The following is a 26,963-nucleotide window of genomic DNA, read 5'->3' as shown; positions in this document are numbered from 1 at the left end:
GTCTGCCGCACCCCACGTCGAAATGCCCCACTCGCGTAGTTTGCCAAGCATGGATGCAGGAAGCTTGATTGCCAGAACTTTTTTTGCCAAAGAGAGAGAGAACTTCTGGGCCTGGAGCTAACACAAGCATTGAGGAGGAGTATTTTCAACTTCCCTCTCGATTTTCAGAATGTACAGCCGGTACATACCTCCTAAAAAGGAGAAGCCATTTGTTATTCGACCACAAACAACATCGGCTGCATCCGACCGACCATACGCCAACCTCGGCCAGACATCTGCAGAACCGCTACAGCCCCTCGCGCAAGCACAGCGCATTGTTTTTGACGATGATACCCTCCCGCCAATTGACCACAGCAAGAGTAGCCGGAAATTAGACGAAGAGCCCACGGGCACGGTCGAGGAAAAGAAACCGAAGAAGTCAAAGTCTAAAAAGAGCAAGGATAATACCCAAGATGGCGCCGAGGGCGAGGAGAAGGAGTCCAAGTCGCGCAAGCGCAAGAGGGATGCAGCAGACAAGGCGGTAGTTTCTAAAGGGGAGGTCTCGAACGAGAAGGATGTGACGCCAGAATCGAACTCCGAGGCCGTCGGCGCTGGCGAGACCGAGGGGGAGCCTACAAGTGTCATGGAGGAGCGGAAACCGAAACGGGAAAAGAAAAAGAAGAGGAAGCAAGAAGACGATGTTGATATGATCGACGGCGACGAGGACCGCATTCGTAGGAGGCATAAGTCGGTTTTTGACAAGGTCCAAAAGGCGTTGCAGACCAAGGATGACGTACAGGATGCCAACGAGGAGGAAGAGGCCGAACCGGAGGTGGAACATGGCCTCGAACCGCTCCCTCAGCCGGAGCCGATCATCTTTGACGAGTCCAAGTTGACATACGAGACGCTGCCGCCATGGCTCGCCTCTCCAGTACGCGTAGGCCCTGACAAGACGCGGCCGTTTACAGAGCTGGGGATCTCCCCCGAATCATCCAAGATTCTCGAATCCAAGGGGCTCAAGGACGCTTTTGCTGTCCAGACCGCAGTACTCCCTCTCTTGCTACCCTCCCCCGATAGGCAGGGTGACGTAGTCGTTGCGGCCCCAACGGGATCCGGAAAGACGCTATCGTATGTGCTGCCTATGGTCCACGATATCAGCAAAGGCCGTGTTACCAGATTACGAGCACTCATTGTCCTGCCGACGAGAGATCTCGTCCAACAGGTGCAACTTGCCTTCGAAGCATGCACAGCCGCTTTTGCCATCAGCGGGGGCAAGAGGGTTAAGATTGGTACGGCAATGGGCAACCGGGTATTCAAGGAGGAACAGTCGGTCATCATGAGCCAGGAGCAAAGATACGACCCCCAGGGATACGAGCAATATTTGCAAAAGCAGAACCGGCCCGTTAATTTGGAGGACTCGGAAGATGAAGACGGAGATGAAGACGATAACTTGGAACTCGAACGCTCCCAACCGCTCCCTTCCCATGTCATTGCCCACGAATCCAAAGTCGACATTCTCATCTGCACCCCCGGTCGGCTGGTAGAGCATATCACCAAGACGCCCGGGTTCTCGCTCGACTACGTCCGCTGGCTAATCGTCGACGAGGCCGACAAACTGCTGGCGCAGGACTTTCAGCAGTGGCTGGATACGGTCACTGAAAAGTTGGGCATCGGGAAACCTGGTGCCCGCGACTTTCCCGGCTCCAACAAGAGTGGGGTCCGGAAAGTCATACTCAGTGCGACAATGACTCGGGACCTCAGTCTTTTGAACGGGCTGAAGCTATCCAGGCCGAAACTTATTGTCGTCGAAGGAACCAAGGCTGGAGAGCAGAACCTACCGTCCCTTCTCAAGGAATACGCTATTAAGATTCGCGAACCGAGTCTTAAGCCGCTATACCTACTTGACTTGCTGCAGAGCAAGCATATGACCGCCGTCAACCGGGATATTTCCGACGAAGTCGCGGTGGCATCCGAAACCAGCGATTCGGACTCCTCTGCATCAGAATCCGAGTCGGAGGCCGAATCCGTCTCATCTTCCTCCTCAGATGACGACAGCGACGACAGCAACGACAGCGACGAGAGCGACGAACCCAAACCCAAAACAAAACAAGCCACTCCCACCCCCACCCCCACCAAAAAGCCCACCCTCCCCACCACCGTCCTAATCTTCACCAAATCCAACGAAGCCGCCCTCCGCCTCTCCCGCCTGCTCGGCCTCCTCAGCCCGGACCTCGCCCCACTCCTCGGCACCCTGACCTCCTCCACCAAAACCTCCCGCCGCGCCCGCACGCTGCGCGCCTTCGCCCAGGGCAAGCTGCGCATCCTGGTCGCGTCGGACCTCGTCTCCCGCGGCATCGACCTGCTCCACCTCGAACACGTCATCAACTACGACCTGCCCATCAGCGAGACGTCGTACGTGCACCGCGTGGGGCGCACGGCGCGCGCGGGGAGGAAGGGCTGTGCGTGGACGCTGGTGGAGCACGCGGAGGCGAGGCGGTTCTGGAGGGATTTTGCGGGTGAGGGGAAGGGGGCCGTGACGAGTATTGGGAGGGGGGGGGCTGTGGAGAGGGTGAGGGTTGGGGAGGATGAGTTTGGGGAGGAGAGGGTGAAGGCGTATGAGGGGGCGTTGGAGCGGTTGAGGGAGGAGGCGGCGGGCGGGGAGGGGAGGAGGTAGTATGTGGTGGGTTGTGGGTGATGGTGGAGATAGAGTCGAGTTATGGCACTTAGAGGCTAGAAGAATACCAGCTTGTGGATTCACCATCGTCGCTCTCTCTTTTACCGCGGTTTATGACTGATTAACCTTTCCATCCCAAGTCCTCACCGCCAGCTGGTCGCACGGCCCCCCAACACAGTGTCATTGTGTTGGGCCTGGGTCACCTGCACGTGCCGTGCGTACTACATGTAATAGGTCTGCGGCGTGCATTTCCAACGGGAATCATCGCAGCAACGGTTGGCCAAATGGTAACAACCGGTGGTGGTTCTCGCCGGGCAGCGCCCACCCTCCTTCCACCACGGAGGTTGAGGGTTCGAGTCGCAGCTGTACCGGGTTTCTGAGTGGCGATGGCCATCAGAACGGAGTAAACTCTATACGGGTTTCGTAACGTTCTACCTCTCTTCGGGGGGCTAGGCCGTGAGCTTTTGGTTTTTTATTGACCACGCTTGTTGTTGTTGCTTTTTTTCTTGACACTTCTTTTTGGTGTTGTTTATTTGCTGCATTTCCACCTGGATTTTGACACCGCTCAAATTGAAGAAGCCAGGTATTTAGATAATGAGGTGATAAGCAAGTAGTTTGTAAAGTAAATAAACATTAATTCACAGCGCACCTATTATTTGCGCACCTCATCAATAATTACGTAGGCAATTGCAAACAACTAGATGGCATCCACCACATGGAAATTGATACCTTCTCCCTCTATGCTTTGCTACAATCTGCTTATGATCTGGGTTAACACACCGTTCTCCGGTGGTTCGGCCCCACATTCTAATGCCTTTTCGGCGCCGTAGACGGAGCTTACCCGAGCATCTCCGGATAATGCCCCGAAGTGGTCAGTCTAGAGGATTGATCATAAATTGGAAAGTGGGATTTCACCCCACAATAACCGGCAACTATGTGACCAAACTCCTCAATGAAACCAACCTGTTCTACATGATTCGATGCAGTGTCGCCATCGTGGTTTGAAGAAGTGTCGTTATGCTAATGCCAAGCAGAGTCTCTTGGCAATTAGCTAATTGGCCCCTTCGAAGCCAATCCTGTCTCGGAGCGGCAACAGCCTTTGCCGACACCCCAGGCTTTTTGGTGCCTTGATTGGCTAGATCTCGCCCAAAGCTTGGCCGTTCCATCAACCGGGCAGGGGTCCGATCATCTCACCAGTTGTCCTTTTGCAGAGAACAGCTTGCAGCTCGTGCTAGAAAAAGAGTTCGAGACCACGTTGTGCCCGCGGCGCAATCACCACCCCTCAACGACTAGGTCAGCAATTGAGGCCAGATTCTGCTAGATGGCTGGTCATTCATCCCTTGCCGTCATCCGAATTTTAGATTTCCCCTTTTCCCTAGTTTTTGGGTAATTGGAGCTGTTGCTAGTTGGGGAAATAAGTTATTGCCACGGTACTTGTTTGTACGCCACACCGCCCGCATCGCACCCTCGAGCGAGGGCCTTTGCCCAACAGGAATAGCACCCTCGACAAACGGTCAACCAAAACCCGCGACTGCGCGCCTACCACCACCACCCCTCGCCCACGATGGCGCATCTAACAAAACCAACTTTCTTCCGCTCCCCGCTCGCCACTCTCCTCGCCCTCCTCCTCTTCCTCACCCCGCAAGTCCTCGCCGTATCCGCCGTCGTCGGCATCGACCTCGGCACCGAATACATCAAAGCCGCGCTCGTCAAGCCGGGCATCCCACTCGAGATCGTTCTCACCAAAGACTCCCGCCGCAAGGAAATCTCCGCCGTGACCTTCAAGCCCTCCGCCCACGGACCCCAAAAGGGCTCCTTCCCCGAACGCGCCTACGGCTCCGACGCCCTCGCTCTCGCGCCCCGCTTCCCCGGCGATGTCTACCCCAACCTCAAGGCCCTCCTGGGCCTGCCCGCCGAGAGCGCCGAGGTGAAGGAGTACGCCGCCCGGCACCCCGCCCTGCAGGTCGTCCGTCACAAGGTCAAGGGCACGGCGGCGTTTCAGAGTGCCGGTGCGTTCACCGCCGAGGAGGAGGCGTGGTTGGTGGAGGAGCTGTTGGCCATGGAGCTGCAGAGCATCCGTGGGAATGCGGAGGAGCTGGCGGGTCCGGGCAGCCCCGTGCGCTCGGCGGTGCTGACCGTGCCGACGTATTACACGGCTGAGGAGAAGCGCGCGGTGGAGTTGGCGGCGGAGTTGGCTGGGCTGAAGGTGCTGTCGCTGATTAGTGATGGTATGGCTGTGGGCCTGCACTACGCGACCAGCCGGCAGTTCCCGAACGTCAATGAGGGTGGGAAGCCGGAGCACCATATGGTCTTTGATATGGGTGCGGGGTCGACCAAGGCGACCGTGTTGAAGTTCCAGAGCCGGAATGTTAAGGATGTGGGCAAGTTCAACAAGACGGTGCAGGAAGTGCAGGTTCTCGGAAGCGGCTGGGACAGGACCCTCGGTGGTGACGCCCTGAACTACCTGATCGTGGACGACATGATTGCGCAGTTTGCGGCTTCGCCCAAGGCTACGAAGGCCAGTATCGAGATCGACGCTGTCAGGGCCCACGGTCGCACCATTGCCAAGCTCACCAAGGAGGCCGAGCGCATCAGGCATATCCTCAGCGCCAACCAGAACACCCAGGCCGGTTTCGAGGGTCTCTACGACGACGTGGACTTCCGGTACAAGATCACCCGCGCTGAGTTTGAGGAGATGGCCGCCGTACACGCCGAGCGCGTCGCCGTGGCCGTCCAGAACGCCCTTACCGCGGCTGGCATCGAGCTGAAGGAGCTTGACTCCGTCATCCTCCACGGCGGCGCCTCGCGCACCCCGTTCGTTCAGAAGGAGCTCGAGAAGGTGTTTGGTGCCGATAAGCTCCGCACCAACGTCAACTCGGACGAGGCTGCCGTGTTCGGTGCCGGCTTCCGCGGGGCTGAGCTCAGCCCCAGCTTCCGCGTCAAGGAGATCCGCCTTTCTGAGGGCGCTACCTACCCTGCCGGCATCAAGTGGAAGACGGACGAGGGCAAGGAGAAGCAGCAGCGCCTGTGGACCGCCACGTCGCATATCGGCGGGCCCGCCAAGGAGGTAACCTTCTCCAACCAGGAGGACTTCTCCGTCGCCTTCTACCAGACGGTTCCCGCGCCCGCGTCAGATGCTGGCTCGGTCGACGCTGAGACCAAGCTGCTTACCACCAAGAACCTGACCGCGTCGGTTGCTGAGCTTGTTGAGAAGCACAAGTGCGAAAAGGCCGATATCAAGCTGAAGATGGCCACCCGTCTGGCTAGCGAGAACGGCGAGGTCGACGTTACCAAGGTTACCGTCGAGTGTGAGACCGACGCCAAGGAGACTTTCGTCGATGGCGTGAAGAACCTGTTTGGTTTTGGCAAGAAGGAACAGCAGCCGCTCAAGGACGGCGAGTCCTCTGAGGAGGCCGAGGCCGAGACCTCGTCTACCGCTGAGAGCTCGACTACTTCTACCTCTACAGGCACCGCCTCGGAGGCTTCTGCCTCCGAGTCTGCCGATGCCAAGCCTGTCGTCGCGAAGAAGGAGCTTGTCGTCATCCCCGTCCAATTTACTCTGGAGAAGGCCGGTGTTCCCCAGCTGTCCAAGGCTGACACCACCGCCCTTAAGGACCGCCTTAAGGCCTTTGAGGCGTCCGACCGCGCACGGAGACAGCGCGAGGAAGCGCTGAACCAGCTTGAGGCCTACACTTACTCTGTGCGCGATATCCTTGAGAAGGAGGACTTCATCATCCACTCGACCGCCGAGGAACGGGCCACCCTAGAGACCAAGAACAACGACGCCAGCGACTGGCTCTACGGCGACGGCGCCGACGCCACCAAGGAGGAGCTCAAGGCCAAGCTCAAGGGGCTGCAGGCCATCGTGGTCCCGGTCCAGAAGCGCATCGACGAGGCCGCCAAGCGCCCCGAGGTCCTCAAGGGCCTCCAGGACGCGCTCAAGGCCACTAAGGAGTTCATCGTCGACATCAAGAGCAAGGTTGCCGAGCACGAAGCCTACCTGGCCTCCAAGTCTGCTTCCGCCGACAGCGCCACCGACTCCACCACCACGGCCGCTCCCTCCGCCCCCTCGGGCGACTTTGACGGCCTCGAAGACGAAGAAACCACGGCCACCACCACGGCGACCGCCATGGAGGACGTCCTCAAGGAGCGCGGGCCGGTGCCCCCGCTGTACACGCTCGAGGACCTCAAGGCCAGCGAGGACCTGTACACGTCCATCTCGGCCTGGCTCGAGGAGAAGGTGCCGGCGCAGGAGAAGCTGGGCGCCACCGACGACCCGGTGCTGCTGGTCAAGGACCTGACGGACCGGCGCGACAAGCTGGACAAGGCGGGGATGGAGCTGGCCATGAAGGGCGTGCGCAACTTTGAGAAGCGCAAGACGGGTGACGAGAAGAAGGATAAGAAGGGCAAGAAGGAGAAGAAGAAAGCCAAGGCCACCGCCGCCAAGCCCGCCAAGCCCGCCCAGACGCTCAAGGTCGGCGAGGATGGCCAGATGCCCTCGCAGGAGGAGCTCGAGGAGATGCTGAAGGAGTTTATGAAGGAGAATGGGGATGCTGAGGGGCAGCAGGAGACGGGGCAGGAGGCGGAGAAGCAGCCTGAGAAGAAGGAGGAGGGGCATGATGAGCTGTAGGGAATAGTTCATACAGAGACTACCTAGATTTGGGGAGTGCATTGGCATGGAGTTTTGGGGCGGGACTGTAGACACATTGATCTTTGTAAAGATATGCCTGTCAAGACGTTTTTGTGTGGTGTCATTGTGGTGGTTGAGTGCCGGGGTATTTCATCGTTGCCCATGTGTGTCTGAAACCCGCCGTGTTTGGGCTGACAAGGCTCACTCACCATTGCACAGCCGAGGTGCTCGACTGCGGCCTTGTCGGTACCTAAGGTCCCGAAGCCCAACTCCATCTCTTTCTTAAACAACGGACTTGCTTGTCAGCTCTATTCGCTATTACCTCTCATGCCCAGTTCGTCGCCAATTCGCCATGTCATCCAACCCAGCACCTAAGCCCGCCCCTGAGCTGTGCGAACGGTGCAGCGTCCTGTTTTCCGTCCAGGGACTCACCGAGGTTTACACCACTTCTCAAGGCCGGTTCAAGCATTCTCAACTCGAAACCTTTGAGGACCGCGTCGACTGCCGCTTCTGCCGCTTTCTCTGGGAGGAGGACCTGATCGGGGCCAACACGCAGCCCCTGGCTTTCCGCCGTCTGCGCGATCTGGTCTACCCCCCACAGAGCGCCGCAAGAGCACAGAATGCCAAAAGCTTCCCAGGATCGTGGGTTGTGATCCGTTGCGAGAAATCCGTGGCTGTTCAAGGACAGGTTGACTACCTCCCGCTCCCTTCCTCGCTGGCGGCGGCGAGTGAAGACTTGTCCGCGACAGCTTTGAGTCTCATATGCGTGAGGATAGAGAATTACAAGGGCCGCATGCTGTGGGAGTTTCCTTTTTTTTATGTCACGGCGGCTCAGGGTACGTTAGTTGGTTAAGTACCTGGATGGTTACCTACTTTGGGGAACCGTTGACGCTCATGATATCACAGATGACCCATGCGCTGCCCTGACACCTTTTCGGCCCCTGGCCTGGAACGGGTTAAATCCTACCTCGGCGCCGTTATTAAAGGCCCTGCTCAACAGGTGTGAGACGGCCCATTCCCGCTGCGAGCCCCTTGTCGCCCAACCACTCCCAACCCGGCTGGTTCATGTCCCGAGGGATTACCCATCGTCTCAAAGCATCAAGCTTCATGTCACACCAAAGGGAGGCCAACAAGGGCAGTACATCGCCCTAAGTTACTGCTGGGGCGGGCCGCAGAAGTTCAGCCTGAACCACGGAAACCTCGATGAGCTCCAACAACTGATGACACCCGTTTTCGGCCTGCCGCGGACTCTCCAGGATGCCATCGCCGTGACCTACCATCTCGGGTTCGAGTACCTGTGGATCGATGCCCTGTGCATCATCCAGGACAGCCCCTCGGACAAGCGCGACCAGATTAGCCAGATGCAGCACATCTACGCCAACGCGGCTGTCACTATTGTTGCCGCCACAGCCAGCTCCGTCGAGCAGGGCTTCCTAACCAGCCACGCCCAGTTCAGCAGCCGACACCGCTCCGTCTCGGTGCCCATGACGCTGACCCCCACAACTCCAACTGCAACAACTACAACATCACCACCGACCCCCACCACCCCCAACCCCCATCCCAATACCCCCACCCCCCTCGGCACACTAACCCTCACACCCCCCCACCACCCCTGCACACCCTCCCTCCCCATCAACCACCGCGGCTGGACCTACCAAGAAGCGCTGCTCTCCCCGCGCCTGCTGACCTTTGGCGACCTGGAGCCCTTCCTGCGCTGCCACACCAAGGAGGCCACGCTCACTGCGCGGACGGCGGTGCGGTATGACCCACGGGGCATCGAGCCGGGGAGGTTTGAGAGGGAGTTGAGGTCTTTTGATGGGGCGGGGGGTTCGGAGGGTTTGGGTTCTGGGGGGGTGGGGGGAGGGGGGAGTGGTGGTGGGACTGCTGGTGGGAGTGCTGGTATTGGTACGGGTACAGGGGGTGCTGGGGGTGGTGGTACTGGCGGGGAAGAGGACGAGGACGGCGGAGGCATGGTCCTGGTCGAGGGCGGGGCGAGCATAGATTTGCGGTTGGAGTTTCGGTGGCCTGGGCTGGTGGGACAGTATACGCGGCGGGTGTTGGGCGAAGTAGGGGACCGGCCGCATGCGATTGCCGGGGTGGTGGCGGCGCTGGAGGGGGTGACGGGGGATAAGTGCGTGTATGGGGTGTGGAAATCGTGTGCGGTCGCGTGTTTGCTGTGGGCGGTTGTGGAGGGGGAAGGCCCGGGGGAGGTGTTGCGTGTGAACGGGGGGCTGCTGCCGAGTTGGTCGTGGATGTCGGTAACGGGGCCGGTGGAGCTGGATCGCGTCGAGTATATGAAGGTGGCAGAGGCGGTAGTGGATTGGACTGCTGGTGGTGATGACAGGACGTTGTGTATGTCGTGTCGCGTGCTAGAGGAGAGTGAGGTGATGGGCGCGGCGCCGCTGCTCGTCTACTGGACGCTGGATGTGGGCAAGACCGTGTCGGCGCCGCCATCTCCGAGTGACTGGCTTAGGCCGCCGGTGAACGAGCCACTGTTTTTCTTGGTTATTGCCCGGCAGATAGACCAGACGTTCCTTGCGCTAGTTGCTACGTCGGCTGGGGGCGGGGTTTATCGCCGTCGAGGGCTGGCGGAGCTGAAGAGCTCGAGCGTGATTACTTCGAAGCCGCGGGAGAGCATATACTTGAAGTAGGTAGTTATTGTCGTTCCCACTGCGGGCATGGTCAGAACAACCCAGTAGCGAACGGGTTGAGGTTACATGGAAGAATTCGTCCCGTCTGTCCATGACAAAAAAGCGGCGCGGGGGTTCGTCGTCACCCCCCGACCATTCCTATTGCGCGGAGTCGGTGTAAGCCGTTCTTGAATGGATATACTGTGTACTGCATACCGAATCCGTTCAGCGCCGCCTCGCGGCAAAACAATAATGCTTGTTGATGTGCTCGGACATGAACAACTACTCCGGGGGGGAAGTTGACAAAAATGGATGTGGTGGCGTTGAGGCTGGGTCACGTTTGATGCCCATGATCCCCGTGATCTCGTCGCATCAGGTCCATCGCACGCGTGGTGTCTACCGGCTGATCTCGGCATAATTAGCGCGGTTTGGTAGTTAGCCTAGCCTTCAAGTCCACGTGGGAATGGGTGTAAGCTGGATCAGATGTGGGGGGATATACCCCGAGCTTACTGTCATGCTTCCCTTTACATGCTAGTTCAGAACACATATCGAGACGCGGTGCGTGGTATGCAAAGTAGATTTGCTAGCTCCTAAATCTGCCATATGGCATGATATGTGTATGTACAGTTCGACTCCTGGCAAAACGACAGTGCATCACCGGGTTTCTGCAATTTCCGTGGCGGGCCGCGGCCTTTCCAATCGTCCCGCCAACCCGTAACCCAGTGGAAGCTAAACAGACGCCACATGCAACCCCTTCCTGGGAAAATACCGAATGAATGCAAAACTGTAATGAAAGGTCGGCAATAAGAGGGGCTTCGGAGTTGCAAGACAGAAATGATATCGCTGGAAGCCACGTGGCGCGGTGCCGGACGCATAATCGCGGACGGGGCGATGCCCCGGGGACACGCTGTTTAACAGCGCTTTCTATTTAGCCGCGAATCTGGGGTTGCTGAGAGGGGAGCGCGAACTAGGTGGCAGAATGAGCGAGCGGCAGGAATTAAGAAGGTCTAAGGTAAGTGGGTATAGAAGTCGTCGCGTGTGTCGTAGTCGTCTCGCCGCAGTATCGGTGGATGGATATCGGAGGAGTCCCAGCCTCCGGAGGTGTAACCAGCCCGTGGGCCGGTTGGAGTCAGGTTCATGGGCGCCTAAGCATCCCGCTCGCGATCGCCGTCTGGTTCGGGGACAATGACATAGTCAGCAAAACTCGCGCTCTCGGACAGGGACTTGATGGAGTCCGCGTCGCCCCCCGGTGCAGATGGCTCGTTCGCTCGCGAGGCGGATGCAGGGCGCGCGCCGGCGCCGACGCTGGATGCAGCAAGGTGCGTCTTCGCTTGCGGTCCTGGCGGCTGGGGGGGGATTCGGGAGGGGGGGAGGGAAGGCGCAAATTCACCTTCGCTTCCCGCGGGGGTGGGCGGGAGTGCTCCCGGGACGGCGGGCTGGCCCTGCCGGGCGGTGCCGGGGCGGCTGCCGGCGTGCTTTTGCTGCTCTCGCACGGGGTAATCCTTCGCGGGGAGCGGCGGGGCGTTGCCTGTCTTCGCGCTGCTGCTGGAGGCGATGGGGCTGCCTTGTCCCTTTAGCCTCGCCTCCATCTCGCGGATGCGGGCCTCGAGGGCCTCGAGCTCAGAGGCCTGAGTGTTGATTTGTTGCTTCCTGCATGCCGTCGGCTCAAATCAGCAATTGTTTGCCAGGGTTCGGGTGTGGCGTCGCGGTTGGCGACCTATCGGCGGGGTTTTTGTGGTGCTTCGGCGGGTAGTTAACTGACCGCTTGTCCACCTTCTCGTCGAGGTCCGCGACGCTGTTGTCGATTCGGAAGATGTCCATCAACTCCTGTGAGAACATTTGGGCGACGGTGCTGCGAGAGTTGCGATAAAAGTCAGCATTTCGTCGCGTTACGCGCATTTCCCTTTCTTCAGATTGGGATAAATGATAGCTAGGGGGCGCGACGCACGATTGCGGGCGGCGGGCGTTTGGCTGCCACTCGCGGTCCATCTCCTGGTCGGACATGGTCACGGCTCCGGCTGCGGCGGCGTTGGACATGGTGGGAATTATACGTCTGCTAACAACAAGGTAGGTAGATAGATTTGCGGGGGAAGAGTTGTGTGTCGGTGCGTTGGTTGCGAGGAAGTTGTGAAGAGCAAGGCTCGAGGTGGGTTCGGGGGAGATGGCCTTGATCAAGTGCTAATTAATCAATGAAAGGCTTCCCGGGCGGGCTGGTGGTCCAAAAGTCGTTAGCCTCACAGTGCGGGCGCCGCATGAGCAGCGCGAACTGCGGGGCCCTCTTGACGGCCAGGGGGGACAGCTTTGGCCAATCCAGGGATGGTGGTCTCCTGGCACCGTCAGGGGCTGCAGGCGGGAGCATGGCATGGCAATGTGCGATGCGCCTTCCAGATCTCGGTTGGCCCCAAAGCCCGACCACTGACGGCTCCCTTCGGCACGGGTTGCGGCAATGTGACCGAAAAGGGGGCCTCAAAATCCAGGAGACCTTGAGTGTCAAATCACGCAGCAAATGCACTCGACTTTTTTTTGTCAAGGGTCCATTCAGCCCTCTCCCCCCCCCCTCCCGGCGGAAGCATTCTGATGCGTCTTGATGCATCCGCTCCCTGTTGACTCGGTCCGACGGCACCGGGCACACAGGTTCGCAAGGCAGAGTTACAGGGCAAAATTACAGGGCACCCAAGACAACATCCAGGGGACACACCCGCCTTCCGTCATTCTCGGGACAACGCATGCATGCCCTTGCCACGGCTTGCCCATGAAAAAAGACCAAGATCGGCCGCTAAAATGCGCTCTTTGTGGGGGTGACACGGTCGCTTTATGGTGGCATCCTTGAGATGATCCAAATCTCCGTGCAAACTTTCGAGGTGGCATCACAAGAAATTGGCAAAAAAAAGGCATGATGTCTTCATTTCTGACGACCCTGGCGCGCCCGAACTGAGGAAAGGGAGTGGATTCTGTTTCCCGAAATTATTGGTCTGCGTAACCCAAGACTTTCCAAGACTTTTGCAGCTCATCGACCTTCCCTGGCGGGCCTGGCCGGTCGCCCAAGGTTGTCTATGATCTGCACATATTAGTTTCAACGACTTCCCAACTCATTACCACTAGTTACAGCGTAGATAACCGTCTAGCACCCAAATAGCTATCTTCCCCATTGAAGTCAAATTGAACTCCTGAACTAGAGAATGTTACTTACATATTCTGCCCTGTAGATCACTGCTCGCTCGACCGGAACAAACCCCGGCGCCTCAACCCGTCCAACACCCCTTCGACCGCCTTGACAGAAAGCTTTGCAAGCCGTTGAGCGGATTCATCCCCGTCACACAAAGGATCAAACGAGGCGATAGTAAATGCCAGCGGGATGGTCCGCTCCGAGATGGCCGCCATGCAGCCCGTGATATCCTCCTCAAACAACCCACCCGCACACGCAAACGGGTTCGCCTTGCCCAGGGAAGCATCGAAAACATCCACATCAAGATGAACCAACACGGCTGTATCTCCCTCAGCAAACCGCTCCCCCTAGCTCCCTACGCACCCCAGCTGCAAAATCAACCCTCCTCGCCGCATCCCCCCAAACAACCCCCATACCCGACCCCTCTACGCGCTCCCTCTCCACCTCATTCACATCCCTCATCCCGCAGTGCACCACCCTCCTCAACAACCACGGCCGAAACCCGGGCACAGTCGCCATCAACCCCCTCCAACACTCCCCCGCCAACATAGCAATCCCCTGACTATCAAAATACCCACTGATCATCGAATCCGGCACGTTATAATCATCGTGCGCATCAAACCACACACACCCCAATCCATCCCCATCCCCACCATCCTCACGACCCATCAACAGCTCGCGCGACCCGCACAGCCCAGCCGCCACGCCCACGCTAATACAGCAATTGCCGGCCAGGACGATGGGGAAGGAGGCAGCGTCGCGCGCGGCCGTCACGGCGAGCGAGACGCGGCGGATCAACTCGAAGGTGCGTCCGATTTCGCCCTCGAAGGTGTCTTCGACGGGGGGGATTTCGAGTTGGTGGACTGGGAGGGGGAGGGGGAGGTTGTGCTGTTGGCCATAGCTGAGGAGGAGGGAGAGCAGCCCGGCTGATTTGAGGTAGTCGGGGCCTTCGCTGACGCGGCTGCGGTGGATGGGGCTGGCGCGCAGGCCGACGTGGTAGGGGACGCTGATGAGGGTGAGGGAGGTGAGGGAGGTGAGGGTTGGGAAGGGCATGGTGGGCTGGTGCTGTGGTCTGTGGCGTTTTGGGCGGGGGGGTTACGTTTGGGTGTGTCGCATATCTTGAACTCGAGTTACACGATCGCTATTCAGGGGCTCACCCTCCGGGGGAGAGATTTGGCGTTGTGAGGTTTGTTTGGCTGGGGATGACTCAGTGAGGAGTCAAGGCCGTGGAGACTCTGGAGTCGGTTGAATGATTCCCGCTGCTGACAGCCCGCGTCTAGTAAGTTGCTTGCCTGCAGGCTGCCGACATGGAGCCGACCCCCCTTCCTCTCAGACAACTCGAACCAACCCCTGAGGGCCTCAAAGGCATCCTGGGTTGGTTCTTGCAATTCCAAATCCTCAACATCACAACAAATGAAATCAAAGTTCTTTTGAATAGAGCCGACGAAGTGGCCGAAGGCCCGAAATAAACTAGGCCAGACAACGATACCTCTCCAATGACCCAACCGCTCGCGGCAACAGCGCAATCCTCTCCATCCCCAACTCCTCGGAACAACTCCCATCAACCTCGATCGTTCCGTTGATAACTGAACGGTCGAATTGGTGGGCTCACGTTTGTGAATGTGGGGAAAAGGAAGGGTGTTTGGCATCAAGAACCTCGCAGTGTCTAGCAACGCTGCGGCGTCCCGGCCGCGTTCTCATCTCCTTGGTTGTTGATTCCCGCGATCAGCAGTGCAGGTGATCCGCCCAACAATATAGCTGGCTGTGCCGTGTTTACCATAGGCCAACGGCCCGCCCCCACCGACGGAGAAATAGGAACCCAATGTAACAAGTCTCTGAGGGTTCAGAGCCAAATCTGCTGGTCGCAATCCGACCAGCCTATCAATCTACAAAAACCTTCGAGCCCAAGCAGTTGTGTGTGTGGTGACTAATTGGCGGCATGCTACCTAGTTAATTAGGTAATTTAGCTAACCGCGATAGCAGAAGGGGGATTTTAGAATCTGCCTGAAGCACACCGGTCACGGCTAACTAAGACTTAAGACTCATGAATGCGGTCCTCATATTTAGGTCAAGGTGAGTTCCTGAAAACAGATCATCAATATCACACAGGCTACGCTTTCTCTTACAACTGTACACGACGTGCAACTACTCCCACCTGCTGCCTCACAGCTCTCCTCCTCGTCATGTCTTCCCACGAAGACGCACCACTCTCTTCTCCGCGTCTAAACGGACCTGTGATGACTGCATTCCGATATACGGCGCTCAACCCGAACACTTCTGAAATACGACTCATGAGACTGCAACCGGGCGATCAAAATGCACCGATTGCATGCATTGTTGATGTCCACCTGCTCAACGATAACCCCTCCCTCCCAGAATATGAAACTCTTTCCTATGCCTGGGGCGCCGAGGGTGAGCAACAGAACATCAAGGTTAACGAAGACTACACGTTGAAAATTGGAAAGAACTTGTGGGACGCTCTACGCCGCATCCGCAAGGCTGACGGGGACCGCACTCTCTGGGTGGACGCGATATGCATCAACCAGAACGACCCAGACGAGAAGGAAAAGCAACTTCCGAAGGTTGGAACTATCTACAAAAACTGCGCAAAGTGCATGATCTGGTACGTTGACGGGCTTCATTCTGCGCTCCGCTTTCGTTCTACCTAGACATTCTGCTATATTCCTTACCGCTAGCTGCATGCTAACTAGGTCGGGTACCCTGTCCAATATTTTAGGTTAGGAGTTCCCTCCCTCCCACCGCTGCCCCCATCGGCCTCCCCAGGAGCCGCTGTTTCGCCCCCAGAAGTTGGCCCCCTCCCAACGCCGCCCCCGTCGACCTCACATGGTGGTTGGAAACGGTTTCTTCGATGGCTACATGGGTGGCCGAACCGCGGTTGTCGCTGGTCATCAACCCCAGAAAATTGCCATTCACTGAGGTACCCTGGTTAGGTAAACGAGGTATTGCCTATTGCCTCAGTAGTCGGTGGACGGCAAGGTGGGAAGAAGGAATTTACGGGGGTGATTCCCTCCCTGAGAGGGGGGTTTGAGAAAGGGATGGTGACTTTCGATGCTGTCGGATGAAGTGTTTACGGCCAACCAGGGCGGGAAGGAGAGGATGGTCTACTACGGCACAGGTGACAAGCCCGGGGGGGGTATGGGAGGGCACAAGTGAAGTGGGCTGTGAGCACGTACTGCAAGGGATGGTGGTATCCGGGTTGTGGTTCTTGGCGGGCGCGTAGCTGCGAGGTGGATTGGGTGGTTGGGGGGGATGATGGGGCTATGGGGTGATTTGAGGAGCAGTGCACGGCATACAACCGGACGCATTGCTACCTGGCTCGATCCAAGCGAAGTTTGTATTTGCGCGAGAAGCACAAACATAGAATGCGGTTGTGGTTGCCACAGGGGAATATACGGGAGCCGGTTAGACGGATGACTGACTGATAGCGCCGGAAAGCTGCGGCTCACTTCCTCTGCCGCTCTTACACACACCTATAGCCCGGGATATGCGGTAACTCGTACCTTGCCTACGTCAAATGCGGGTGGCGTAGAGGACCTATCAGAAATCCCGCTGACCCCTGGACGTAGTGAGTGAGATATCATCCGAATGGCGTTACGTGGCCGGGTAAACAGATCTTTCGTCAGCAGGAAGACCTGACTCGAATCTTCTCTGCATACCACCAAGGGGAAGATGGGCTGTTTCCAATGTCTTGGGTCGTCTCGCCAGGCGTGTCCCCACAAGTTGGCTTGCACCCATGCGTTCCCTCGCTCCTGTCGGTAGAGCATTCCTAAGATATACTCCTGCATTGCCTTATCATTGATACTAGTCACCCATCAATCTTGTAGGTGGTATCTCAGAGTGTCGTTGTGTTTAGACTTGAAACTTGTCGGCTTGCCCTCTTTTTCTTCCCCAACACACTATGCTTGGTTTGCCCTGTCTCCTTTACTTTCGTTCCGGGTCGTCTGCCACATCCGCGGCAATACCGGTCGGTCGGCAGCCAGCATACCTTCTCCGCCGGTTGAGTAGATCGTGTGTGTTGGCATATGGGGGCTCGGGACGGGCAAGTCCCGGTTCCTGGAATGGAGAAACCCGGCTTCCAGCGCTCCAGCGCCGAACATGGTAGCACAACCGCCGATCTCTCGTCAATAACCCGCCGGCCGGGCAAGCGCCCGCACGTAACGCTGGACCCCGTTCCTTTTTTATCCCTTCTCCTCCGCACGCCTGAGATAAACTGCTCAATATCCTGGCCTTTCACGCACGCGAGTGGAGGCGATATTGCAGCGGCGCGGAGATGGTTGCCACTGATGGTCTGATAGATAGTGCAACCTCCCCAACATATGGCGGAATGGTGCTTAATTTGGTTTCTTGTAGCTGGAACAGGGAAGGCATTCAACATCTAAAGCTCGTGATCTATGCCTTCTATCCAGTCACCGTCTTGACCGGGTTTCTAGGCTTCCCGCTCCAATGATATAGGATATTCTCATATCGCGAGACGCGGTTCGAGTTGCGGTCGCTGCCGGCTGATCTCGGAGAAAAAGGTGCAGATCTTGGCGCTTTATGGAAAAATCTGGGGTAAAAGCGGTGTTAATCTCGACGATCCTTGGTACCATAAACGGGTGTTTTCCAAATGCAGCCACGGCAATGGAGATGCGGGGTGCAGGGCGGAGACGAACCGATCCTATCAGACAGCAGTTTGGTCCCCAATGGGGTAGGCACCCTAATTATGGACGGTGTTGGGGACTGAGACTGAGGAAATACTATAAAGGGGCAGTGGAGGACGGGCATGATCGACTGCCGATCCCCAGCAGCACTCCCACAAGACAGCAGCATCAACTTGTAGCATATCTTGCTCGGACTCTTCGTCATGGTCTCGTTCACTCTCCTCCTCACAGCTCTTGCCGCCTCGGTCGCTACGGCCAGCCCGCTTGAGGCCCTCAAGCGTGGCATCCAGCCTGGCACCGGAACCCACGACGGCTACTTCTACTCCTTCTGGACTGACGGCCGCGGATCGGTCGACTACAACAACGGACCCCGTGGCTCGTACAGCGTCTCGTGGAACAACGTCAACAACTGGGTTGGCGGCAAGGGCTGGAACCCGGGCCCGCCGCGCAAGGTTGCCTACAACGGCACCTGGAACAACTACAACGTGAACAGCTGTAAGTCCAGCTCCTTCCTAGCGGAGATGTCCACTTCAAGACGGGGGCAAAGACAAAACTAACATTGCGGCACAGACTTGGCTCTCTACGGCTGGACCACCAACCCCCTCGTCGAGTACTACATCGTTGAGGCGTACGGCACCTACAACCCCTCTTCTGGCACTTCCCGTCTCGGCACAATCGATGATGATGGTGGCACCTACGACATCTACAAGACTCGCCGCGTCAACCAGCCGTCTATCCAGGGCACTTCCACCTTCGACCAGTACTGGTCCGTCCGTCGCCAGAAGCGCGTCGGCGGCACCATCGACACCGGCAAGCACTTCGACGAGTGGAAGCGCCAGGGCAACCTCAACCTCGGCCAGTGGAACTACATGATCATGGCCAGCGAGGGTTACCAGAGCTCCGGATCGGCCAACATCGAGGTCAGGGCTGCGTCCTAAGGGGCTGTAGCGTAGTCAGAGAGAGGCGGTGCGGGTCATCATCTGGCAGTCGTGGGCCGTTCGACTGCCGCCTTGGGACCTTGGACCTGCAGGCCGTCGGGCCGTCAACTTCAATTCGCGGGGGAAAGAGATTGTGTACATACATTCAAGGAACCTGTCACATGCTTCTATACCTTTGTTCCCCCAACGTAGTCTGTGTGTCGTGAATAACGGTAGACCTTAATCGCTCCGCGGCTCGTGATGCGCAAGCAGTAAGCTACTTGTAACCATGCCCAACTAGATGCCTGAAATAAAAAGGACATAGGGGTCTCTTCGGATGCAATAGCACATCAGACCGCTGGAACCATACACGTTTTTGCACACTAATAAACAAGACTCTCTCAAGGCCCTTCGTTATTATCCAGGGAATCGATGTCTCGTCCTGAGAAGATTGCGAACCTTTTCATGTCTTTATACCATAAGCCAATTAGTAGTTAGGTATCTAGTTAAGCTGGATTACAACTCACCATTAAGCTCGATGTTGTCAGAAGTTCTGACCAGTGGAGTATGAATGTGAATAAACTTTGAGTGCTCTGTGTTACCAATGTAAAGTTGTAGACTAGGTACCTTACCTATATCTACCCGGTATCCGGATTAGAACTGAAATGCTGGGTACCTAATTACCGCGCAAAGGAGCCCGACCCTGGGAGACTTTGTCCCGTTGCCTCGCGGCTACATTATTTCGGCAAGTAAAACAAGCCTCCCGCCGGCGATCCGTGTTTCTCCTATTGGCCGGGGCGCGAAAGGTAGCCGCGCAATGTAAGATGCTCCCACGCGGCCCTGCCGGCAGTTGGCTTATGGTTATTTGATTCTTCCGCTGTGCGCAGATCAATCTCTCCAAATGTTTCTTTTCATCTGGGTATATACGAAACCACGTTGTTCAACCGCTGCTGGTTAATTGCGGCAGGCGGGCATTCAGGGGTAAAGGCTTTTCTCCTCACGGCTACTCCTCACCTCGGGTGGTACAAAATTCGATCCCGCGGGAGCTGGGTTTCTAGAAGCGTTCCGTAGATGTGCTACTTAATAGCCTCCCACCCGTTCCCGTTTTTTGGGGTAGGTAGATCCATGTGGTGCGGAGATCTTACCTACTACTCCAACACCATGGCCATGCGTCTCCTCGTTGCTGCTTCGGCGGCCGTCCTTGTCTCAGCGCAGGCTCCTTCGGATGGTTCTGCATGCACCGCAAAGTCATTCGCAATTCCGAGCTGGTTTGTCCAAGATGTGAAGCACGCCGAAGGTGTCATCTCGTTCAACGTATGGAACCGGGCCACCAACTACACGGCAGATCTGGCTTGCGAGACGACAGAGACCGGTTTGAATGCCTGCTCCATCCAGGGGACGCCATCGTCAAACGACACGCTAGAAGCCTCCGTTGAGATCAGCGGGGACCCTACGACGTTCCACCTCAAACAATCGTGGACTTGCAGTGACCGAGAGAAGAGGTGAGGGGACCACAGGCGTACCGTATGTAGGCGGTTAGTTCACGACACTAACAAGTACCAGCTTGAAATTCACAGCAGTCGGAAACAACTCGGCGGCCGCGGACTACACCTCGCCCCTCCTCATCAAGGGATCCCTCACCTCGCCCGTCTCCATCACACCGGTCTACCCTGACGGGCCCAAGGGACACGACTCAGCCGGATGCAGCTCGCGGTCCGAGTCACCCACTTGGACTCTGTCGTCGATCCACTACACCGACGAGCCCGCCTCGGGCGAGGGCACAGTCGCGTTCAAAAACTTCAACGTCCTCGTCACGAACCCGGCCAACGGCTACCAAGCGAGCTGCATGCCGGGCGGCTCCTTCGGCGACGAGCCCGACCTTGCCCATCTTATGTGCGCGGGCTACGAGTTCCAGTCCTCCTCAGTCGGGCAGTACCCCATCGTCACGCAAGCCTCTTTCGACCCGGACACGTCCACCTTTACGCTCAACCAGACCTGGTTCTGCGACGACGTTGATGCCGCGAAGCCGTGAGCCCCCCCTCCTTTTCACAACCAATCCCAACCCCCAACACCCAACCTCAACCCACCGACCCAAACTAACCCCCCTGTCACACTCACAGCCTCCAAATCACCGCCACCGGCTCCTCCACGCTCCCGCTAACCTGCACCACCACCCCCGGCACACGCAACCAAACCAACACCTACTGCAGCACGGCCTCCTCCATCCCCCTGACCGGCCAATCCGGCCTGACCACCACCCTGCGCCCCTACGCGCTCGAAGACCCGGCCCCCAGCTGGGTCTCCACCCCCCCGCGCGGCGACGGGTGCACGCTGACCAGCATCTTCGCGCCGCGCTGGCAGTTCAGCGCGTTCCGGCTCGACGGCGGCGCCGTGTCCTTTGAGATTATTCTCCGGGCGGGGGATATCGGGTTTCAGTATCCCATTCCGGTGTATCAGGGGGCGGCGGTGGAGGGGCAGGAGGAGGAGGGGTGGTATGCGTGTGAGGTCGGGGCGGATGGGGGGAATGGGTTGCCGTTGTGGCCGTATCAGTGTCGGTTTAGGTATGAGGAGGGGGCGGAGGGGAAGGGGGGGACGTTGGTGCTGGATGCGGATTGGGAGTGTAGGGATTTGGATCGGGTGCATCCGTGAGTTTTCTTTTTTGATGACCCTGCTCTTTGTTTCTGGATATAGGTCTTGTTGAAGAGGAAAACAGCACTAACCAACGCGATTACAGGGTCAAATTCAGCGGCGTGACCAACACGGCGGTCAACACCACGCTGGAGTGCGAGACGGTTGATGGGGTGTCGCAGTGCATGACCACTGACCCGGGATACACCTGGGTTGCCCCTATCACAGATGTTACGTGGTGAAGGGCAGCGTAGATGCTGGAAGGGATGCGGAGCAATCGGCAAGGGGGCGAGCTGGATGGATGTGGATACATCACCGACTTGATGAATTCAACATGCATCTCCTACCTGGTCAACACCAGACGTGGACTGCTGCTCCTCGGTGACTGCTGTCGTTTCCTGGCCCCGTGGGCTGCCAAGGGTGTTGTTGAGTTGTTCTAACTCGGCCATGTAGGAATCCCAGTCGCGGACCTTCTGCTCGACTAGAGCTTGACGCGCGGGGTCATCATTGGCATAAGCCATAGCGCGCTCCGGTAGGTCGTCTTTCCCCCCAGAGACTCATAAGTTGATGTATCGGTTCGCGAACCAGTCCATGGCTGTCCAATTTTCCAAAGCGTACGCGACCATAAAGCCGCTTTTCTGTTTCTGCTTGTTCCACTCATTTGCGAGAAGTTCGTTGCCGTACCTTTCCCGCTCTCGCGCACGCAAAACATCGAGAAAGCTGTCAAAACGCTCGAGGTAGCGCCTATACCTGGCGCCGTGGCACAGGTTTTCAATAGTGGTACTGTCCAGCCATAAAGGAGGTCTGAAGAGCTGTACAGGTACCACTCGGCTCCATTCCCAATCCAGAACGGAGACGATATTCAGGTCATGATCGAGGACGAGGTTGAAGATTTCTAGGTCTCCGTGGGCCAACACAAACGGTCCGTGATCGAACTTGTCGTTGAGCCAGCCTTGGGTAAACTGGCGGAACATGTGAAGGTGGTAAAGACGGTCGCGGCCCTGCTTAGCGTCTGAGACGGTGCCGCGGCCGCGGGCGAACGCATTGTCGGCAAGGTCTAACTGCATGGCCACATAACGGCTGGCCGAAGATAGGGTGCCGCTACTGTAGTACAGGTCCTGGATGGCAGAGGGCTCCAGACCTTCTAGTTCTTGCATATTGAGATCGATGGAAGTGTTCCTCTTCGTTATTTGGGGGCCGACTGGCCCCTCGCTTAGACGGCCGACGGACGGAAAGACGAGACGCCGAAGCTGTATGTAGATGCCGGCAAGAGACGCGTAAAGGCGAGTCCGTTGTGCATCAGGCAGGGATTTGAGTTCGGCATAATCTATCTGGTGGCCCTCCACATATTCAAGGATGAGGAAAGACGGAAATGGTTCAGGGCCGTCGCCCAGGGCGTAGGCGTGGACCTCAGGAACCGGGATAGATGTAGTCGCTGCGATCAACCTGATGCGCGGGTTGCTTAGTCTCACCATCACTGTTGCAACATTGGCAGATTTAGTAGAAGGGCCATTTCTTACTTCATCACGGCGACCTCGCTCTCGAGCTTGTCGGCGGGTGGCGCGGCAAGTGTAGGCGCCAGAGGTATGCGCACAACCCATCGGTCCCCGTTTTGAAATTCCACAAACAAATATTGTAGCTGCCGCGGACGGGCGGACGGAATAACACGCAGTCATCTCCGTGATGGTTTAGTGATGCAAGGCGGCGGACGTCTTCACCGCGGATTGTCGCGATGAAGTGGTCGCGATCGCGGTGTACACGCGCCTGAACGACGGCATCCCTGAAGCTCTGTGGCCGTTGCGCCTGCGCGTTCTTGGGCTCGCGCTTGCGGCCTTTGATCTCGGTCAGCCACTGTTCGATCGTCTTTCCTCCAATGACGAGCTCGAGTTGGATGCCATGGTTGCAAATTGCCGTGCTACAGTGTTGACGCTGTGTTGATTGTAGTAACTAAGTTGTTATCGGTTATCAATTAGGTCGCTAAAACCCCCTGTACTAATCCGAACTCCCCAAGTGGATGTCTTGGCGCGCACTTCCATGGTTTCAGAGGCTGTAGGTTACCTACCACCCAGCCAAGACCATGGGCACCACGTAAATATTTGACAGCTTGAGAAGGTGGAGGACCATGAGTTTGGGTTCCTTCATCGTGTCATCAGTCATTATTCTCCCTCAACCGCTTAACTCACTTCGGGTTGTCGCCGCCCCAAATCACATATTGCCTGCCACCACACATTCCTAGCTGAGTAAACTAAAATAAACCAACCTCTTCGGCAATTAACACTCAACGAAAAAGGGATGTCGAGATCGGATACCGGAACACGGTTTACATGTGGGAATAAATTGTACATCCCCCATTTAGAAGCAGGAGTCTCGCCGATTGGAGGAACCATCAAATTGAATACCGCTTCCTTGACATCTGCCGGCGAATACCCACCCAATCGGGCGTGTGCCGAAGTCTTGGTTTCTTTCTCAGAAGTCGCCCATACCTGAACTAGGCGTTAGGTGCACCAGGTAGAGGGGGGCGTGGTCTGGCAGTTGAGAACAACTCCTGTACATTGGGCGCGCGCAATAAGGCCCGGCGCGAGGACAAGGAGTACTTACTGATGGGCTTCCCTGTTATACATTTATCTTTTTTCCTGTTTCATCACCATATGACTAGGTACCCTTTACCAAACTCCGCAGTGGTCCCAGTCTCTGTTGGCCTTGTTCATCACCACCGCCACCTAATCAGCACCATGTTCTGGTCCAGTCTCGCCTTGGCGGCGATCGCCAACGCCCAGTTCCTCCAAGGGCTAAACCATCTCCGATTCGGCTGCTCACAGATCACCATCGAGCGTCTCGACCCCCTCGTGGAGCCAGACAAGATGCCGAGCGCCCACATGCACCAGGTCGTAGGCGGCAATGCCTTCAACGTGTCCATGCCCAACACAGACATCTCCCAGGTGGCCACCTGCACGACCTGCGGTCCCGCCGATGATTTCAGCAACTACTGGACCGCGAATATGTACTTCCAAGCCAAGAACGGGAGCTACAAGCGTGTGCCGCAAATCCCCAACCGCTTCCTGTTCAACGACCGGTTCACCACCCAGACTAACGGCGGCGTGACCGTCTACTACATCTCGCCTGGCAAGGGCAAAGTCACCGCCTTCAAGCCGGTCCGTTATAACTCGAAAAGAATAACATGCTTTTACCATCTTGTACGAAGCTGACCAGAAAACCTCCCTACAGGGCTTCCGGATGTTCGTCGGCGACGTAGCCCGGCGCACACCCCTCTACAAGACCCAGTCCTGCTTCCGCTGCTTCAGCGGCCCCAACTTCGGCGGGGACGACGCCGCCCCCTGCACCGACAGCCGGCGCGACAGCGAAGGCTTCCCTTCGCAACCCTGCCCGGGCGGCATCCGATCCAACGTGCTCTACCCGACCTGTTGGGACGGCAAGAACCTGGACACGCCCAACCACAAGGACCACGTCGCCTACCCGACGGGGGGGCCCTCGACGTTCCTCTCGACGGGCAACTGCCCCGCGTCGCACCCCGTCAAGATCCCGCAGCTGATGCTGGAGATTGTGTGGGATACGACGGGGTTTAATGATAAGTCATTGTGGCCGGCGAGTGGGCAGCCGTTTGTGCTGAGCACGGGGGACAATACCGGGTATGGGCAGCATGGGGATTACGTGTTTGGGTGGAAGGGGGATGCGCTGCAGAGGGCGATGGATGTGGCGAATGGGTGTTTTGCGGCGGATTGTGGGAACCAGAAGTCCCAGAGCATTGATAGTGCGAATAAGTGTGTCATCACTAAGAAGGTGAAGGAGGAGGTGGACGGATGTAAGTCATGCCCCCAGGATTATTACCCGTATATTTTTGTAACAGTGACTAACGTTGGATGTGTCAGGGTTTGATAAGCTTCCTGGTATGGCCATGTAGTAAGCGGTGTGAGGGAATGGGGTGGCTAGAGGATCTTCGGGTATTAGCTTTGAAAGCTGTCTCTGCCGACGATGGCGCATAACAAGTACCACGTTTATGATGAGTCACTATCTATAGGTATAATATATGACGTTTCAGCTAAAGACCTTTTAGAGAAATACCGCCGGTTTCATTGACTTAGCCTTGGTTTGAGTTATAACTTATATTTGAAATACTGGCTTTCGATCACGGTTCGGGCGACAGGTATTTGGCGCCAGTCCTACCAGGTTCCGACATTCTCTATAAGTCGGTGACAACAGCAAAGTCGAGCGAGTGACGTTCGGGAGGCACCGTGTCGAACAGCCAGATCCACCATTTCCAGATTCATAATGCTATATAAAGTAAATCTATATTTCCGGATATCATCTTACACTGCTGGTATGGTTGCTGATTTCCCTGCACGGCAACCAGCCACATCTCATTCCTGCTTCTTGTCCCTCTCCCTCTCCCTTTCCAACTCTTCGTTCACTTCTCTCGCCACCTGCATAGATTCACTAGCGCCAATCGCTGTCAAGATGTGCCACCAACCGTGGAACTCGAAAAGCCACGCCCACGGCAGCCCGACGCGCTCCCTGATCTCCCTCAGCTCGGCACAATACTCGAGGTCGATACTCCAGAGCAGATACCCAAAGACACATATCCCAAGCGCCTTCCAAGTCCTCCAGTTCCAGTCCCGTCTCTTCGCCTCCGGAAACGCCGGCTGAAGCAGATGGAACATGTACTGGCTCCTGAACAAGACGCCAAAAAGCGCGCTGACAAAGGCAAAGACCTGGTAAATGATCTTGGCCGACTGGAGGTAGAAGGCGGAAAACGAAAGATAGACAACGGCCAAGCCAATGGTAATAAGACGGGCTTTCTTGGGGGATTGACGCGCGGTGAGGGATGCTTGCAACATGGACCAAGTCAGGCCGAGCATGGAGAACTCGTCGACGAACTCGAGGGTCTGGCGCAGGGTGGCGTGGAAGAGGAAGGAGCCGATGCCGAGGATGAGGAGGGTGATGGACATGAAGTCGTATTTGGGGCGGAAGAGGCCGCGACCGCTTCCTTGTGGGTACATGGCCCGGAGGGCGTAGTAAACTGGATGTGTGTGAGGGAGAGCCATTTGAGGGCAATAATAGGGGATAACTTTAAAACATACCATAGGCGACATTGGTTAATGCATTGATAAATTCGGCGAGGTAGTAGGAGATGACATAGTCTTCTTCGCAAAAGCTAAAATACACCTCATTGTCAGGGGTAGTTCTCGAATTAATTGTTGCATGTGATTATTGACGGGAACTCACTTGGCCCTACTGTTCGGTGGACTCCAAGCGCCATTATTTGAAGACGCATCGCCTCCAAATTGGATATTGTGGTGTCCCATGTTGGGTCGTCGGATAGTTGTAGCAAGTTTCGTGGTGTTCAAATTTGCTGCAAAGGAGAAAGGGGTGACGCGTATCTACAGACGCGATCTTGGGCGATAAAGAATTGAAGATGCTTGGGAGTTGGTGCCCAGGCTCCGAAAGCACAGTTAAACCCTAACCCTGTATCAAAAGTCCGAGATACCTTAACGACCAAGGTACCGGTGAAACTCCAAAACGAAGTGATGGATTTGTTAAGTAGACATCCGGATCGATGCAGACGAGCGATTACTCGTAGCTATATGTACCGGACCTATTTTAAATCGAAATTGTGGCAGAGCAAACAGCAAGCAACTGCCTGGCCGGCACAGGGTACTGTA

At 56.9% G+C, this 26,963-nt stretch overlaps 10 protein-coding genes across 10 annotated transcripts; 6 read left to right on the top strand and 4 right to left on the bottom strand.

Moving 5' to 3' along the window:
• Positions 1 to 96: 96 nt before the first annotated feature.
• On the top strand, positions 97 to 2,653 carry F5144DRAFT_538115 (P-loop containing nucleoside triphosphate hydrolase protein; the record flags this gene model as incomplete). The annotated part of the gene is made up of 1 exon (XM_066787097.1): positions 97 to 2,653. The coding sequence occupies exon 1, from the start codon at positions 170 to 172 to the stop codon at positions 2,651 to 2,653; it is 2,484 nt and encodes an 827-aa protein (XP_066639386.1). The 5' UTR covers positions 97 to 169.
• Positions 2,654 to 4,082: 1,429 nt separating this feature from the next.
• F5144DRAFT_335546 (Hsp70 protein-domain-containing protein) lies at positions 4,083 to 7,459 on the top strand. The gene has a single exon (XM_066784169.1). It carries the CDS (start codon positions 4,218 to 4,220, stop codon positions 7,281 to 7,283), a length of 3,066 nt encoding a protein of 1,021 aa, XP_066639385.1. The 5' UTR covers positions 4,083 to 4,217; the 3' UTR covers positions 7,284 to 7,459.
• A 176-nt stretch (positions 7,460 to 7,635) lies between these two features.
• On the top strand, positions 7,636 to 10,430 carry F5144DRAFT_632108 (heterokaryon incompatibility protein-domain-containing protein; the record flags this gene model as incomplete). The annotated part of the gene is made up of 2 exons (XM_066792481.1): positions 7,636 to 8,119; positions 8,190 to 10,430. The coding sequence occupies 2 exons, from the start codon at positions 7,636 to 7,638 to the stop codon at positions 9,932 to 9,934; spliced, it is 2,229 nt and encodes a 742-aa protein (XP_066639384.1). The 3' UTR covers positions 9,935 to 10,430.
• A 628-nt stretch (positions 10,431 to 11,058) lies between these two features.
• On the bottom strand, positions 11,059 to 11,917 carry F5144DRAFT_594968 (uncharacterized protein; the record flags this gene model as incomplete). The annotated part of the gene is made up of 3 exons (XM_066790645.1): positions 11,059 to 11,563; positions 11,676 to 11,765; positions 11,862 to 11,917. 3 exons carry the CDS (start codon positions 11,915 to 11,917, stop codon positions 11,059 to 11,061), a joined length of 651 nt encoding a protein of 216 aa, XP_066639383.1.
• Positions 11,918 to 13,120: 1,203 nt separating this feature from the next.
• On the bottom strand, positions 13,121 to 14,132 carry F5144DRAFT_605198 (uncharacterized protein; the record flags this gene model as incomplete). The annotated part of the gene is made up of 2 exons (XM_066791410.1): positions 13,121 to 13,398; positions 13,496 to 14,132. The coding sequence occupies 2 exons, from the start codon at positions 14,130 to 14,132 to the stop codon at positions 13,121 to 13,123; spliced, it is 915 nt and encodes a 304-aa protein (XP_066639382.1).
• Positions 14,133 to 17,880: 3,748 nt separating this feature from the next.
• F5144DRAFT_538107 (glycoside hydrolase) lies at positions 17,881 to 18,815 on the top strand. The gene is made up of 2 exons (XM_066787096.1): positions 17,881 to 18,235; positions 18,311 to 18,815. Exons 1-2 carry the CDS (start codon positions 17,944 to 17,946, stop codon positions 18,676 to 18,678), a joined length of 660 nt encoding a protein of 219 aa, XP_066639381.1. The 5' UTR covers positions 17,881 to 17,943; the 3' UTR covers positions 18,679 to 18,815.
• A 1,003-nt stretch (positions 18,816 to 19,818) lies between these two features.
• F5144DRAFT_656109 (uncharacterized protein) lies at positions 19,819 to 21,783 on the top strand (the record flags this gene model as incomplete). Its single annotated transcript, XM_066793152.1, has 4 exons — positions 19,819 to 20,159; positions 20,221 to 20,685; positions 20,778 to 21,302; positions 21,392 to 21,783. The coding sequence occupies 4 exons, from the start codon at positions 19,819 to 19,821 to the stop codon at positions 21,525 to 21,527; spliced, it is 1,467 nt and encodes a 488-aa protein (XP_066639380.1). The 3' UTR covers positions 21,528 to 21,783.
• A 59-nt stretch (positions 21,784 to 21,842) lies between these two features.
• On the bottom strand, positions 21,843 to 23,890 carry F5144DRAFT_656105 (phosphotransferase enzyme family protein; the record flags this gene model as incomplete). The annotated part of the gene is made up of 4 exons (XM_066793151.1): positions 23,348 to 23,890; positions 22,996 to 23,200; positions 22,806 to 22,924; positions 21,843 to 22,731 (listed from the first exon to the last, which is right to left on the bottom strand). The coding sequence occupies exons 1-4, from the start codon at positions 23,440 to 23,442 to the stop codon at positions 21,843 to 21,845; spliced, it is 1,308 nt and encodes a 435-aa protein (XP_066639379.1). The 5' UTR covers positions 23,443 to 23,890.
• A 71-nt stretch (positions 23,891 to 23,961) lies between these two features.
• Positions 23,962 to 25,204, top strand: F5144DRAFT_538099 (uncharacterized protein; the record flags this gene model as incomplete). Its single annotated transcript, XM_066787095.1, has 3 exons — positions 23,962 to 24,437; positions 24,511 to 25,105; positions 25,173 to 25,204. The coding sequence occupies exons 1-3, from the start codon at positions 24,018 to 24,020 to the stop codon at positions 25,202 to 25,204; spliced, it is 1,047 nt and encodes a 348-aa protein (XP_066639378.1). The 5' UTR covers positions 23,962 to 24,017.
• A 330-nt stretch (positions 25,205 to 25,534) lies between these two features.
• F5144DRAFT_538096 (ceramidase) lies at positions 25,535 to 26,881 on the bottom strand. Its single transcript, XM_066787094.1, has 3 exons — positions 26,527 to 26,881; positions 26,382 to 26,455; positions 25,535 to 26,320 (listed from the first exon to the last, which is right to left on the bottom strand). The coding sequence occupies exons 1-3, from the start codon at positions 26,604 to 26,606 to the stop codon at positions 25,662 to 25,664; spliced, it is 813 nt and encodes a 270-aa protein (XP_066639377.1). The 5' UTR covers positions 26,607 to 26,881; the 3' UTR covers positions 25,535 to 25,661.
• Positions 26,882 to 26,963: the final 82 nt, after the last annotated feature.

The sequence above is a fragment of the Chaetomium tenue genome, assembly GCF_020726465.1.
Source record: "Chaetomium tenue strain MPI-SDFR-AT-0079 chromosome Unknown F5144scaffold_6, whole genome shotgun sequence".
Lineage (NCBI taxonomy): Eukaryota > Fungi > Ascomycota > Sordariomycetes > Sordariales > Chaetomiaceae > Chaetomium > Chaetomium tenue.
Note: the sequence above shows the minus strand (reverse complement) of the source record. Positions and strands in the feature narration are given on the sequence as shown.

Excerpts from the sequence above, each read along its gene's own strand:
- F5144DRAFT_335546 (XM_066784169.1), top strand. The coding sequence starts at position 4,218 with ATGGCGCATCTAACAAAACCAACTTTCTTCCGCTCCCCGCTCGCCACT.
- F5144DRAFT_538107 (XM_066787096.1), top strand. The coding sequence starts at position 17,944 with ATGGTCTCGTTCACTCTCCTCCTCACAGCTCTTGCCGCCTCGGTCGCT. Across the intron at positions 18,236-18,310 it reads CAACTACAACGTGAACAGCT|ACTTGGCTCTCTACGGCTGG; the intron begins GTAAGTCCAGCT and ends ATTGCGGCACAG.
- F5144DRAFT_538096 (XM_066787094.1), bottom strand. The coding sequence starts at position 26,606 with ATGGGACACCACAATATCCAATTTGGAGGCGATGCGTCTTCAAATAAT. Across the intron at positions 26,456-26,526 it reads CCACCGAACAGTAGGGCCAA|CTTTTGCGAAGAAGACTATG; the intron begins GTGAGTTCCCGT and ends GGTGTATTTTAG. Across the intron at positions 26,321-26,381 it reads ATTAACCAATGTCGCCTATG|TTTACTACGCCCTCCGGGCC; the intron begins GTATGTTTTAAA and ends ACACACATCCAG.